Below are 15875 nucleotides of genomic sequence, written 5' to 3' on the forward strand. Positions count from 1 at the left end.
TCTTGTTGCTGTTCTAGATTACATATCGACTCCGGTACCTTCTCCGAGCAAGGTGTGATCCTTCCCCRGTGACCAACAACACCATCCAGTTCCACTGTGACCCGAGCTTCTGGGCTCAGAATATTTTCAATCTAGGTATGGTGGATTTTTATCAGCCCTTTGGTGTCTTGATCCTGTTTTGAAAGCAGCTTTCCTTTTGTGACACTATTAATTTCTTGATTTACTCTACTCAATGTGTTGCCTTAACTGAAATACATTTAAAGTGCATTGCATGGGGAAAAGTATGATTTATAAATATTTTGATAAAGTATTAGAAAACTCACCTTGATTGAATGGTATGTGTGATGGGGAAAGTAGCAGTTTTAGTTTCTGGTCAATACACGTAACTTGTGGTTTCTGAAACAAGGAACACAGTTTGTAACCCCATTTCACATCCTAAAGGATTCCTGCTCTCAGCCAGCACTCCCAGGTCTTTTCCCATGGGACACCTTTCCAGCCAGGGTGATAAGCACCCKAGGAGCTCAACAGCCTAAAGGTTTTGGAGGTTTTTTTAGGATTTTGGCTGTTGCTGTGCTTCCTTTCTCTTTRCATTGTTAGCTTKGTGGGCAGTTTTGCTTTTCTGTCAKGGGCAGAAGGCTTTGTGASATACTGTGGGACCTTCTCTGCCTTTCATCAGAAAGTGCTCTGTCAATGCACAGAGGTGCAATGGCAAAGAAAGAAAGTGTACTTTTGGCAGTTCTTTAGGGCAAATGAGCTCCTTTTCCCAGACGTGAGGACAATGGATGGTAGCAAGGAAATTCTCCAAGTTCCTTCTTTATGAATAATTTTCTTRGAGAAAGGAATTGAAAGCGAAACTTGTTTCCAGAAAGCAGCTGTCTGGTTGTGTGGTGACAGCTGCTGCTCAGCTGAAATGTTTGCCATGAGCTGGCTTTTTCCTTTGTTTGGTGGGCTCTTTTTTTTTTTGGTGTATGTTTATTTAATGAACTTCTGAAAAGTGCTGCAGTAGAAGTGGCACCTGTATAGATSAGCACTGGGGTTCTTGTAAGAGTTTAAGTGACAGATAAAACCATATCATGTTTCTCTATCTAGTTCCAGAAATCWCAACCTTTATGCTATTTTGTTTGTGATCAGACATATCCTGTTTCTGTAGATTTAAGAATCAGTGAAGAAAAAGATAAAGTCTGAGTAAAGAARCAAGTTTCTTCAGAAATGGTTGGAGTTGTAGTCAGGCTGTTGCTGACAGTGTGATGACATTTCTGCTTGCCGCCATACTTCGGCATTGATTTTATTTATTTTGGTTCAAACAGGTTCTTTGGTAATCGAAGACAAGGAAACTCCCCCCCACGTRCCCAAGAGCCCTGTGATGGAGCCCAGCTTGCAGCCAGCAGGCAGTYTGCCCTCCAACCAGCTCTCCAAATTCCCGACCCAGATCAGCCTGGCTCAGCTGCGGCTCCAGCACATGCAGCAGCAGCTCCTGGCCCAGAGACAGCAAGCCCAGCGCAGGGCAGGGCCAGTGCTTCTGCCCAGCCCAAGGGTGCCAGGAGCCATGCAGCAGCCTCCTGCTGCTCACCAGGTGAGCCAGGACTCTCTCCAAAGAGGAGTCTCTTTTTTTTTTTTTTTTTCATGGCACTGAAGGAGAAAGTGAAGTAAGACAGAAAAAAGGGGAAAGAACTTAAATCTAGATACATAACTTCAGATAGGTCCATCTTTATGGCTGTGTAGATGGGTTAGAGAACATTTTCTTTACTAAGAATTGAATGGGCATTTTAAACTTGCCTTGTAAAATGCATGTTAGCACTCAGCCTGTATTTATTAATTAAAAAAAAAACAACTTGTATCCAGCCATTTATAGTGCTGAGCAACATTTTGGCATTTTCGTCAACTGATCAAAAAGTGAATGTCATTATTTTTTTTTCTACATCTGTTTTGCTTAATACCCAATGAGTGTCCCATACAACTTTCAAAGTTGGGAACACTCTCACTGGCTCTTGTGATCTATCTTCATAAATGAAAATAATTTAAAACTGCCTGCTAGGTTTTAACATTGAAGATCAATGGTTTTGATCATGGTGTGGTACTATTTGTTTGCATATAATTTGTGAAGAGTTTCAGAAGTTTAAAAGGGCCATTTAGCAAAAAAAGTGTGGAACATTGAGTAGCTATCAGCTAACTTGCAGAACTGCTTTATTGTTTTTATGCAGGCACCTCCACGTTTGATTCATTTTCAGAATCATAACCCCAAACCCAATGGTTCAGCCCTTCCCCCACAACAGATGAGATTTCCCCAAAATCAGAACCTACCGAGGCAAGCAATAAAGCCCAACCCATTGCAGATGGCATTCTTGGCACAGCAAGCTATAAAACAGGTAGAGTTTCCTTCCCTTTTCTCTCTCCATCTAGAAATAAAACATCAAATGTGCTTTATATCATCTTTTATATTGTAATTCTAGAGTGCTTTTCAATTAAAACAGACACTGCGTTATTTCTCTGTGACAAGATACCCATAGTTTTCTTAATGAGGTAACTGTCAAGCTTCTTTCATTTTGACASCTCTAAGCAGCTGAAGCATTATGGAATGAGCCACTGTGTGTGCTGTGTAGGTGTTTCATTCTTTTATTTGCTATTTCTGTGGTTTCTGACCAACCACTTATGCAAAACTGAGCGTGGCCGTGGTCTGCACACTGCAGTCAGTGGGTAGGCAAAGCAGAAAATCCCAGTTTAGCTTGGTGGTAGTGAGGAAGCAGAAATCTTCACCAGGAAATAAGTGAAACCTTGACTAAAAAGCTAGAGCTGCCACAATTCCCCAGAGTGTGGCAAATCTGAATTTTTACAGGTGAGGGGAGGAAAAAAAGTCCACTGTTGTGAGACTTCTGCTGAGTGAGCCTGAGCTAATCAGCAGCTGAGTTGGGGCACAAACAAACACATTGTATGTGTTCTGGATGTTCAGGAAGGCTCATCTTTACTAAAAATCATTAACACGGGAATTGTTAGTATAATAATTCAGGTCTCATGGAAGGAAAGAGAAAATCATGCCARTAGAGGTAAGCAGGAAAGGGTCAAATGAATCTGTGACCTGAAAAGTGGTATATTTGCAATGCTTATGATATCAGAGAAGTATTTTCAACCAAGTGGAAGAAAGCTGTACAATATCTAAGGCAACTTACATGAATAAAAAACTCAATAAAATTAGTGAGAATAAAAAGTAAGTCACTTCTGTTCTGTGCCTCTGGAAAGAAGACTGGCCTGTCTACAATCCTTTCTTTCAAGATAGCTCATTATTCAGTAATGTATTTTTGAAACTAGAGGCTGGTAAATAAAATAACCTGGCTAAAAGGAATTGAGCAGAGCCAKGTTTTGCCTACAGTTGCCATAAATTCCTTGTAAGTAATTGAAAACTGCATGCGTTGAAATGAGGAGGAAATTTGGTCTGACTTGACAGTGCACTTCATACCATGGTGTTAAATAATATGTGAATGGAGATCCAGTCAGCATTTCAAATCCTTAATGACTTTATGTTGCTGAACATCCAAGACTTGAGGGCATTCAGGTGACACTGGAGCCATTTACTGAGAAAAGCACTGGAGCAGTTGTGCATTCAGCCTAATGCCTGTAATGCTTTTATTTCACAAAAACTTACATTTCTCCCACAACTCTGTCAATGCAGCATGAAATATTAATAGATACTTAACWCTGAAGTACAGCTTTGAATTTGAGAATTTGCATTCATTTCTCCTATTCATAGTTTTCAACTMCTTGTCATCTTCTGTTGTCTGATGAGATTGGTTCTCGGAACGAGACAATTTCAGAGTAAATTGTGATTTTTTGTTTGAATTCATTTTTTCTTGAACCAAGCTGCTGCTTTTATCAGTATATTCATCAGCTGTTACCTGTTGCAAAGAAACTAATGTTGAATTCTGGGTTGTTATTTCTTCTTTCCAGTGGCAGATCAGYAGTGGACAAAGCTCAAGCACCCCTTCGACCGCGAGCAGCACGACATCGACCCCGTCCAGCCCCACGGTCACCAGCGCCGCCGGCTGTGATGGGAAGATGTACATCCCCCCTCTGATAGATCTCAGCTCCCCAGTGGGTAACTCCTACAATCTGCCATCYCTCCCAGATGTGAGTGTAACACAGAATCAGTGTTTTACACGTTCTGGTTTGAAGTGTTCATAGAAACCTTTCGGACTGAAATTCTGATTGTCAAAAGGAGACACTTCCAGAAAATAAAAAACACAGGGTTGGCTGAATGTTCCTGGAAATACTCAGAATTCTTCTGGGAGACAGCTGTTAGGACAACTAAGAAAAATAACATTACAGGCTGTAATTCTAATTGGAATTGTTTATTTGGATGCTGCATATTTTTCCTCATAATGATACTAACAAAAATGTGCTAGCTTTCATTTACCAGTGGTTGGCAGTAGGATTTCTGGTAGATTTTTAACATTTTTGAAATACATTTTAACTTACTGAAAGAGCTGTTTTGTCTTGGTATTAGTGGTCAGCATATTGGATATATTCCATATATTTCTTTTTTATTTCATGTATGCCCTAACATGCTGGTGACAGAAAGAGCATAGTAAGATCATCTTTTCTTAAATTTATGAGCTCCTCATTTGTAATTTCTTTTAAATGGTACATGTGTGCCAGAGGTCCATGTTGGAGCTGTTGGGTTTTAGTCAGGTAATTATTTTGTCACATAACTGCCTATTTTGCCACCTGGTTTTTGGGCTCTGAGGTTTGTAGATACCTGAAGTATTGTGGTTTTCTAGCCATAGCTTGCTGTTATTTCCTGTATCTCCCATCTGTGCTTTGTTTTTACCAATATATTTTATGTTTTCTTTACTAAAAGGAATACAGAATACTAAATAGATTCAAATTAGTCAATTTACTAAAATAAATTACAAAATCACAGTATCTGYCAGGGAGCTACACAACACGGTCATGAAAACTACTGAGTCTGAGACATTTTTGCACATTTATTTTTGTGCATAGTATTTTGAGCTCTTCTGCTTGTGTGTGACRGAGTTTATGCTGTTAAGATACATGGCCCAAATCACTGTAAATATGCTGAACCTTTGCCAAAGCTGCCGTGTCCTCTTTGGCTCAAAAATAGAAGTTACAGTGGTCAGTGTGTTTGGTACCAGGGGATTTATGAGGTTTCCACTGAGAAAACTGATACCAAGGTGAGGTGTTTTCTTATCAAACATTATATTGGAAGAACCCAAACATTGCAAAAAGTCATTCCTTTTTTGACAAACAAATGTAATTTCTATGGGAAGTTATAGGGCTACATTGGGAGCYCCTAAAATAAAGTTAATTTATCCAGCCTGAGCCATGGTGGAAAGAACAAGTGTTGGTTTCCCRTTTCCATTTTGAGTCAATATGCATGGCTCTTGTCCAGAAGGTGTGTGGGACAGGTGGAATTGAGTGTCCTTTGGGTCACTTCCAGTCCTGTTAAACACCAGTTGATTAATGGGTAGTTTGTATATAGTTTATTATCTTTTCTAGAGTATTTAACTCTAGAAAATGTGAGCTTCCTTTGGAGAGTTTAGTGTGAACATGTCCAAAGAAGGTGTGGAGATAAAGTTCAATGTGTGACAGCTCCCTGATTTAAGCCTTCTCTGTAGCCAGTGGAGAAAAATTGGCTTTTACAGAATCATCTATTCTTAAAATGAAGCACTGCTTGGATTTGCCTATTTCAATTTACTTTTTGGGAAAGTTATTTCAAAGCTGTTTACTGTTTTAAAGTAACTACTTCACTTTTGTATGGTTAAACTTAGGTGAAATGCATTTTGGTCTTCACTTCCAAAATAACAGTAATGTCAGAAGCTATTTGGGTTTTTTGGGTTTTTTTTTTTNTTTTTTTTTTGTTGTTGTTGTTTTGGAGGGTTTGTTCCCCTCCCAGCACTAACTGCTTCCCCCACCTTTTAGATTGATTGTTCAGGAAACATCACCCTGGATAATGCTGTGAGGAAGGATGGCACTGCAGAGCAGAATCTGCCAAAACCYCCCTCAAACAGGACTGTGCAGTCACCAAATTCCTCAGTGCCATCACCAGGCCTCTCAGGTAATTAAACATGGTGCAATTTTCTATCAGAGTGGTGCAGCTGAAAAATCTAATGTGGCAATGTCAACTCTGAACATCAGAATTAATTCAGTTTTATGTTAAGGATGAGAAATAAGAAAATGAAGGCAAAGTTGTGGAAACTTTAGTAGGAGGTAGAGTTGAGGCAATATTTTAGCATTGTGGTCAAAGTTAACCATCCAGATCTTAAAAAACAGGGAGGGAAAAAATTTGTTATAAGTATATATATAAATATAAATATATAAGTATAAATATATATAAATATAAATATAAATATAAATATATATAAATATATATATATAAATATATATATATATAAATATATATATATATGTATATATATATATATAAGCAAATTTGTTATAAATCCATAGAAAAGCAACCCTTTCAGGTGTACAGCAGATTAAAACCTGGCAGCTGTGGTGAGAAACAAATATTTGAAAAGGTAAAATGGGATGGAACAGCAAACTAGAAATTATTATTTGGGAAGGGAAGTGCAGCACTGACACAGAATGAGCAGARGATTTATTGTGCTGGGTGCCTGAATATGGGCTGGGTGGGCCCCTCCTTGGTCCTTTTTTTCCCTCTGTTACCTCATGTCTCATCCCCTCATGAAAATGTATTAAATGAGAGATTTCTCACTGCAGGAGAAGTTTTCCCCCGATCCCATGCACATCCCTGCCTCGTGTTTTGTTCTAATTTCTCCTTCTGTCCTAGGAGGGATCGGTGTGACAAACGTGCACCCTCCGATTCGCTCGCCCAGTGCCTCCAGTGTTGGGAGCAGGGAGAGGTAAGGGACAGTGTGAGAGAAGAAAATGTCATTTCCACTTCCACAGAACATTCCTCAGTCTCTTTGTGCAATGTAGATATGGGTTTGTCTCACTTCTCTGTTAATAGGTCGGGCCTGATGGTTGTTACAGCACTTTTGGCATTCTGGAAGCAGTAATTTCATTTGCAATGTATTAGCAGCTCATCTGAAAATGTGTTAACTCTGTAAGTGATGGCTAGGTTGGCGTTATTAAAAGGATTTTAAATTAAGCTTTAGGCTCAGAAAAATCAGCTGAAGGAAGGAGTTGTGTATTGGAATTCCTTGTGGAACTGTGAATTACTCCAGATTTAAGGAGCTGATGTTAGAAAGAGGGTTATTAAGAATTTTCTGCTGCTATACAGTTAGTTAAGTGAGCACTAGGTATCTACTGAGAGTCTAMACAAATGTTTTTATCCCTGATGGAATATTAATGAACAAATGTATTTACACAGTGTTGTTTGAAGAGTGCAGATCCATTAATGCGTTGCAATAAATTAGAGCATGCATCTGACATGAGATTAATTTTTCATGCAGAGGTAAAGCAGATGACATTCATCCTACTTGAGTTGGAAACGCAGGTGCTTTTTAATTTAGAATACCTTTTTCTCCATTCCATTTACATGGTAAATTCTGTGAAGGACCCTTATGAACAGTTTAAATGCTTGTGTGAAGAGTCTTTTGCATTTTAAAAAAYGTGGTTCTGTATGCTGCTGCTTGAATTAATTTTGTTASATTTAAAACTCCTCKTTTTTATTTTAAAAAATAWGCTGGTRTGCTTGAGTTTGWTTGTCCTTTCTTACCTTAATTGGATTAAATCCATGAGAAAGAGCTAGTTCTTAAAGTAGGGCCCCAGTTTTGGTAGAGCTTCAAGGCTCTAAGAAAGTCTGCCCAAGATAATGTAAATATGTGTTTTATCTGCCTTATTCAATTGTGTGTTTTACAATGTTCAGTGGAAGTGCTTTTTGTGTTTGATTTGAAAGAAACTGAGATTATTTGCAAATCTTSCACTAATGGGAAGTCAAACTGTGGTAATTCTCTAGTTTTGGAGCTGCACCATTAAATTTTTCCCTTTTGGTGATGCTTTTCCAATCCACATCAAAGGAATTAACCTCATATTCCATAAAGGGAATGCGCTCAGGATCCAAAGACGCAAAGTGGTTTAGCTGAGGTCTTGGAAAGCATCAGTGTACAAAAGCTGGGTCCAGTTCTGACTTAATTTTAATTTCCTTTTTTTTTTTTTGCTGTCTCTTACAGCTCTGGCTCCTCCAGCAGGCCGCCAGGAGCTGATTCCACCCACAAAGTGCCAGTGGTGATGTTGGAGCCCATCAAAATTAAACAGGAGCCGACGAAYGAGAGCTTTGATTTCCCAATCGTTGTGGTGAAACAAGAGGCAGAGGAGGAGCCCCGGCCTCGGAATGTAATGTTTATAGCTGGAAAGAAATCCTTTCTCTTTGCAGTTTGTATTTCTGGGGAGAAAAATAATTTACTAGTGTTCTGTCGGGAGCTGTTTCAGGGGAGAAGTAAAAGGTTTATAAAAGGAAGAGGTGAAATTCAAAATCAAACCAGCACAACTAGCCAATTAAATGAACTGGTGTGATCAGAATTTTATCTGTTAAAAGCCTGGGAAGGCAGGAAAAACCTTGCAGAGATGAAATTTTCAGGTGCCACTAGGAAGAGTTTCCAGTCACAGTGCAGGATAAATAAACAAGATTGCTAAATGATGGGCCAACAAAGATTAGTTTTTGATTAGTGGAGCAGTAAATGGCCTTTCATAGCTGATTCCTTGTGTTCAGCTGGCTGATGTTACAGTGTGTCAGTAATTTTTTGCRTGCACGTTGCAGATTGTGTGGYTGCTTGTCTATAAATCTRTTTTCCAGCTCAGTTTTCATGTTGYTGGGGCCATGAAAATTCACAGAATGATTTGTTTCTCCCTGCAGTCCATCCTGACCTCCTTGCTGCTGGACACCAACCACAATTCCAGTCCTGATGAAGCTGTGCTGAGGACAGATGCTCCAGACAGCACCGATGATCAGCCAGGGGTGCTCCAGGAGAGCACATTCCCTGGRAAAATGGGATGGATGGGAGCCTCCCATGCTGGGGAGGGCAGGAAGGAGGATGATCCCAATGAAGACTGGTGTGCTGTGTGTCAGAATGGAGGGAAGCTCCTTTGCTGTGAGAAATGTCCCAAAGTGTTCCAYCTCTCTTGCCATGTCCCTACACTGATGAGCTTTCCAAGGTAATTCCATCTAAAATTGCACTAAAAAGACTTGTAAAAGCCAGGATAAGTGTCCTCTTAGAAGCCTTGTATCTATAATTTTTTTTTTAATCAGAGAAAATTTGACGTTTCATCTAAACTTCAGCTTAATTATATTTTTCTCCTACAAAATCTGTAGTAAAACTCTTCATTTATTTGACAATTAATCAAGATCACATCTAGGGCATCTATTAGTAAAACTGGGACGCAGAATTCTCAATCTTTCATAAAGGGGCCTGAACACATTTAACTTTCTTAATAATAATGACTTAAAAAAAAAAGGAAGAAAAATTATGAAATGTCTGCAGGAAAAAKCTGAAGTAATATAAGTATTAAATGTATTTCTTTAGTGCTAAACATGGCTACACTCCAAGCATGGGTTATTTATTGACTGACATCTTCTCTAACATCTCACTCAGTGTTGAAACAGGCATTAATCTTCCTTGATTGGCTGTTACAAAACCATTGCTCAGTTTCTTGACTTTCAAAACAGAGTCTTAAGGAGGTTATTGTGACAAGCATTAYCGGGGATTGCTGGTGGAATTAGTGCCTTTGATTCAAACAAAGGGCGTTTTGCAAAGCCACAGCTTGCAAATGTCATGCAATAAGTTGKTTGTGTTAAAGGATAAAAAGTCTCTTGTAACAGGCTCATTGGTTAATGCTTTTATAAATATTAGGTTTTCTGATGAAATATCAGCATGGTTTGCTGGTGTAAAACGTTTGGATGGCAGCTTAGATTGGCACATTGATCATCTGTGTGCTACCCTGATGAGGCATGCTTTTGGAGGGTATCTTTCTTTTTAATGTCACTTGAAATTGGGCATAAAAATGTTTCTCTTACTTTTTGAAACTTCAAATTCCAGGGTCTTTTTTTTTCCTTAAAACAGTGCTATGTTACAGTTACAGCTTTGTGCCGTAAGGAAAACCCAGTAAGGTTACAGTAAGCACTTAAATTAATAAATATTTGTGCTTTTTTTGGCAAGGAAACAAAAAGTAATTTTGAARCAGGTAGATAACTACATATTGCATGACTTGGTTTCTGTTAAAATTAAATATTCAAGAACAAGTCTTTAAAATATCTCATTTTACAGGATCATTCAGTGGAAACTGAGGTAATGATGTTTGAGGGACATCAAAAGGGACATGAGGGGAGCCAGTACCAACTTTGATGGCAGGTGTTCAGATCTGTGCAGGTGCACATTGCTCTGAGTGCATTGTGTTCCTGGGATTAGGAGCACACTTAGCTGAAATTTCCTCCTGACCTCAGGTTTTTGTTCTCATCTTTGTGGGGTTGCTTGTTTTGTTTTTTAATTTACCCCCAGCTGTAGGTCTCCCAAAGAAACTTTAGTGTCTCAGCATTAGTTCCTTCAAACACACAAAATAATTTTTTATTATTATGATGTCAGTGGTGTCAGTCTGCTGCTTTCATGATTGCTTTTTGTTCCTGGTTCGGGTGGATAGAGCAATGTCACAGATTTCTCCTTTCCTTTCAGATTCCTTCCTGAATCTGCCCTCTTTCAGTGTTAAACAGTGTTCCCACATGGATTCACAAGGCCACTCCATCCTTTTTCCTTCATTCCAACCTACCACATTCTCCTGCTTTTGGATATTTTAATGCCTCATTCATTCTTCTATCTTTAATTCTGTTGTTTTCTTTTGTCACAAGATCTTTAGGTCATGGCCTGTGTCAGTTTTTGTGTATCTGCCACATCATTTCTATAATGCTGGTCCAGGCATGGAGGTGACATTGTCATAAATCATTCTGTGAAGTTAAGATGGTAAAAAGTAAAACTTCTTCTTGACCAAAATGCCAATCATTCACCACTGTATGCCTAAACTGGCAAATGGTGGAAATTTTTGGATCACACTGACTAGAAAACATTTCCTTTTTCAATTTGTGACGTCTTCTGCCTTTTAGTATTGAAATGGAATRAAGGATGCTGCAGAAACTATTCCCCAATTGTGAAAATACTATTATCTCTGAGTAAATACATGCAGTTAGATCTCATCACTGTTTTTTGCTGAATTCTGTCTACTGTGTGACCATTCAGCCCTCTGGTGGTTATCTGCAAGCGTGCAAGTTTCTTCTTTTGCAGAGACCTGTATTCAAAACAGACTCTTAGTAGTTTTTTAAAAAATTTTGAAGTTCATAAATTGTGTTAGACAATCAGTGGACATAGCTTGCAGAGCTAATAATGTCATAATCTTGTGGTGACCTTTAAATATCCAGGGTGRTCTTATACAAACTGATAAAACCATGAGCATCTGAAAGTTTTAGGGAGTGAAATATTTCCAGATTTACAAAAACTCTTGTCCAGGGTAATCTCTGTAGATTGAGCTTGTAGAGAATATGTAGTTCTCACCATATAAAACTAACACTTTTCCCTTCTGATCAGCCCATGTGATTCCTTCAATCTCCCTGCATTTAAGATTCTACAGGGTTTTTAATGGTGCTTTTTTTAAATCCTGTGAGCTCAAGTGAAAAATTTGAGTTCTGACACAGGTAGACACCATCTGCCTGCCTTTCTGCTAGGACACCATCAATGACCCCAGTGCCACTAAAAGGAAATGAAGTTGTTGTGAAGCATTTTTGCCACCTGTCTCTGCCTTTTGTGGTGTTTTAAAAAGCAACATCAAAACAACASAGAAAAAAAAAGCACCCCACAAGAGAGGAATACATATTTTGTCAGAGGTGTGCTACCTCACTGAGGTCAMTGTGTGTGTTTATCTTTAGTGGAGAGTGGATTTGCACATTCTGTCGGGATTTGTCCAAGCCAGAAGTTGAATATGACTGTGATAAACCTGCTCACATGGCTGAGAAAAGGAAACTGGAAGACACCGTGGGRTTGGCGCCCATCGACCGGAGGGTGAGCATGAAATTATTGTTTGAAACTTCTAGGCTGAAGCGATTTTGAGCTGTGTAGGAACTTTCATCAGTGTTTTACCCATTTTCAGTTGGCAGCTTGCGTAAATAGGCTGAAATTAATATTTTATTACATTAGTCTTATCTACATGTAGAACCATTTATGGCATAGTAGTAGAGAGAAGACTCTGACACTCATGATGTCTGACATTGGTTATAGATATTCATATATMATTTTATCCAATAATATATAATATTTATTATTATATATAGATGTATTTTATATTATATAAAAACAAGATACATAAATATATAAAATGTCTTAATATATTTGCATACACAAAGGAAAAGGGGTAATACTGAACATCTGTTTCGTGTTTTSTGCAGTTTGTGATTTTAGAATAAACCATTGTAGGATTTTCCYGATTTATCTATTTTTCTTGACACAGAAATGTGAAAGACTGCTGCTCTACCTCTACTGTCACGAAATGAGTCCTGCCTTTCAAGAACCAGTTCCTCCCACAGTATGTACCTCACTTCTTTTTCCATTTTCTGTTATAGCACATTTGCCATGTTTCTAGTGGCATCCTGTATTCCATTATCAGAAGTCAAGTTCCACAGACAYTGAGTGCATTAAAYATATTTAATTTTATTAAAACTGTCWAAAGGGGGAAGTTAAAAGTTGAAGCATTGGGTCAGCAGGGGATTTACAAGTGAAATTCCCSAGTAACTGGTTTTACTTAATACCTCAAAAACAGATAGAAAAAGTGAATTCTAACACTAGTCTTCTTATTTCATATCTTGAGTTATATCACTAAGGAGGTGAATTGGGTTTTTTAAAACATGATTACCTGATTTTGAGAATTAGGGTATTCCACAGTACTAATATGAAATTGAATTTCTTGTTATTAATTTGATATTTGTTAGTTTTAAATGGTAAACAATACCTGGGTGCATTAGGAGTCCATGGATACACAGAAGAGCTACCACCATGATCAGATGAAAGGTTGCTGTTCAGGACAAGTCAGTGGAGAAAGAGTTAATAAAAAAGTAGTATGTGCCTATGCAGCCTTTATGCCATTTGAATAAGAATTTTGAAGAACATCCCACAGAGTTTGATAATAAATGGCTCAAGATATTAATTGATTACTTACTCATATGGTGGACATATGTTACAAAATTCAGGTATTAAAGCATTAAAATRTGARTCTAATTTGGAAAAAAATATTAATRTATTACCACTGGATTTCATATCTTATTGACTGGTTTCTTATTCTTTCTAAAGAAAGAAATCTTCATCCTACAGCCACAGTTTGAGYATCAAAACCATTGATATCTCTGAAAGTTGCTACTGTTTCAAAAGCCTTATTTTATATGGTGGTTTTGAGAAAGAAAATTATTAGTTAGCTTATTTGGCTACACCTGAAAATAGTGTCCAAACCAAGTCATATGTAGTCAGTGGAGGTTTTATGTATTATATTTTTTGTTTTAAAATAGGCATTGAAAGTATATTTTAGTTAACAAATTGTCATGCGTCACTGTTATTCCAAAAACTGTCTGCATGTATGTTAAAAGTACAATTCTTGGGGTTTTGAGCTGTACTTTGAAGATGAGACTAAGCCTTGCTCACTCCCTCAGATCTAAAGGTTTACAGAAAATAAATTATGAACATGATTGCATTTGGGATTTTTGTTTTTCTCCAGGTCCCTGATTACTACAAAATAATCAAAAAGCCWATGGACTTGTCAACCATCAAGAAAAGACTTGAAGTGACCAATTCATTCTACACAAAGCCAGAAGATTTCGTGGCTGATTTCAGATTGATTTTCCAAAACTGTGCTGAATTTAATGAGGTCAGAAAAGTAGATACTTTATCAGGTTTCACTGGCTTAGCTGCTTTCAGGAAAACTGTGATGGGGGTAGGACTTACAAGAATTTATTGTATGAAACTTATTTTGATGGTGAGACTGCAGTGAAAACACAGATCAGAATTGACACTGCTGTGGTCTTAGATGACTTTGCAGTGGAGATTTTTCCGTAAGAGAGTGGGATTGTATCAAACATAGCTGAATGTCAGGACAGCAGGTAAAGAAAAGGACAGTTATTTATCACAGAGGCTAATGGTATTATGATTTAAAAACTTGTTTAATCCTCCTTGCCTCAGATCTTAAATTCAGTGGGATTTTCATTCTGGGAGCTCTGTGCTCACCCTTCTGATTTCAAACTGCATGTTGAGTGATTGTTGTCATCCCCTAAGTGCACATGAGGGAATGTGTGGTGAAAAAGGGGTGCAGGTTCTGAGGGGACCACAAAATGAGAGGGAATTAGAATGGGAATAAAGGCTTCTCCAGTCACCCTTGATAGCTGGGAATTATTCCTGCCAAGGTGATCTCAGCTTCAGGAAACCGATAGCTCTGATGGCTGTGCATCACTTTAGGGCTGCCCAGTCCTTTGTTACAGTCATTGTCTCCCAAGTAATATTTTCACCAATGATTTTACTAAAATAAGTAATACTAAAATAATTTAATTTTACTAAAAATGATCTGTAAGCTAGAGAAGTTTTCAATACTCTGAGGGCATATCTGTGTATTTCAGAGCATAAYACAACTTCTGTCCCCCTGCCCCCACCCCAGTCAAGATTTAAGAGTTTTTAGCATCACTTTATCTGGCTTTAGGAGCCCAGGCAATGTGGCTTTCGTGAGTGGCTTCTGTGGTCACCTGTCAGAGAAAAAAATCATTGAGGGTGTTGTCCAGAAGATCTGCCCTCGCTCTTTCTTTTGCGGATTTGTGCTCTTTATGGCCTCTGTTCTGTACCCACCCTTGCTGCTGATTGATGTTTTTTGTAGTTTTTTGTGGGTTTTGTACCTAAAATACTTAATGTGATCTAATTACAAAGCTGTTTCATGATGCACTGATGCTGTTAATTCACCCCACAGCCTGATTCTGAAGTGGCTGATGCTGGCATGAAACTCCAAGCCTACTTTGAAGATCTCCTAAGCAACCTTTATCCTGAGAGGAAGTTCCCTGTACAGCCAAGCAGCCAGAGTGAAAAAGATAACCCAGAACTCACTGATGACTCTGATGATGACTTTGTACAGCCCAGGAAAAAACGCCTCAAAGGAGAAGAACGTCAGTTGTTTAAATGAGCCACGTGTGTTGCTGCAGAAAGTTTTTTAAAAACTCGGAATATTTATCACTGTTACCACTGTTCTGACTTGTAGGTTTGTGAATATTTACTAGACTTYCTACCCCCTGTCTGAAACACAAATCTAATGGAGATTAAGGCATGTGAAGAGCTTCTCTGAAGTTCAGACCTTTCAYCTCCTTTCTGGAGCAGCTCAGAATTTGCCATTTGCGTGGGGTGATGGCTGTTTAACTTCACTTTGAAGAAGTTTGTATGGAATTGAACTTCAAAACATGACATGGCTTCAACGTGTGGCTTTCTGATTTTGAAGAAAATGTGATCTCACCAGACTTTTCATTTTACCAAAGGCATGTGGCTGGCCATAATTTGATCTCTCTGTACTGTAATTTAACACAAGCCATGAAAAAAGATGGTGTAATGTGGTTGTCCTGCAATACTGATTGGTACAACRAAAGTGTATTTGCCCCCAAAGAAGTTATTGGGAATTTTAAAATGTAAGGGAAAGGGTGTTAAAAATAACTTCCAAAAAGGAAAAAAAAAAATAAAGGGGGRAATTTGTTTGAGTTTCTAATGGAGAAAGYAAAGGACAGAATACTTTGGTTTGCACCATTTTTCTCACCACCAGCAGGAAACGATGGTATTTCTGTACTRTTTTGTTTAACAGGTGTCTCGAGTGTGATGTACCTCTGTTTAATGGAGTTGATGGSAAAATCTTGAGTG

General features: G+C 38.3%; 1 protein-coding gene across 1 annotated transcript in view; it reads left to right on the forward strand.

Annotated features, from left to right (window-relative positions):
• Positions 1-15875, forward strand: part of TRIM24 (tripartite motif containing 24) — a gene marked incomplete at its 5' end in the record, with an annotated part of 52159 nt that extends 36284 nt beyond the window's left edge. Inside the window, 12 exons of the mRNA XM_057386086.1 lie at positions 18-135; positions 1308-1573; positions 2202-2366; positions 3940-4119; positions 5932-6067; positions 6803-6875; positions 8148-8310; positions 8831-9129; positions 11882-12014; positions 12460-12534; positions 13714-13863; positions 14947-15875. Coding sequence (XP_057242069.1) covers positions 18-135; positions 1308-1573; positions 2202-2366; positions 3940-4119; positions 5932-6067; positions 6803-6875; positions 8148-8310; positions 8831-9129; positions 11882-12014; positions 12460-12534; positions 13714-13863; positions 14947-15156 — 1968 coding nt within the window. The remainder of the gene's footprint in view (positions 1-17; positions 136-1307; positions 1574-2201; positions 2367-3939; positions 4120-5931; positions 6068-6802; positions 6876-8147; positions 8311-8830; positions 9130-11881; positions 12015-12459; positions 12535-13713; positions 13864-14946) is intronic.

Source organism: Malurus melanocephalus, unplaced genomic scaffold (assembly GCF_030028575.1).
Source record: "Malurus melanocephalus ecotype Western Australia unplaced genomic scaffold, MMel_1.1 scaffold_910, whole genome shotgun sequence".
Lineage (NCBI taxonomy): Eukaryota > Metazoa > Chordata > Aves > Passeriformes > Maluridae > Malurus > Malurus melanocephalus.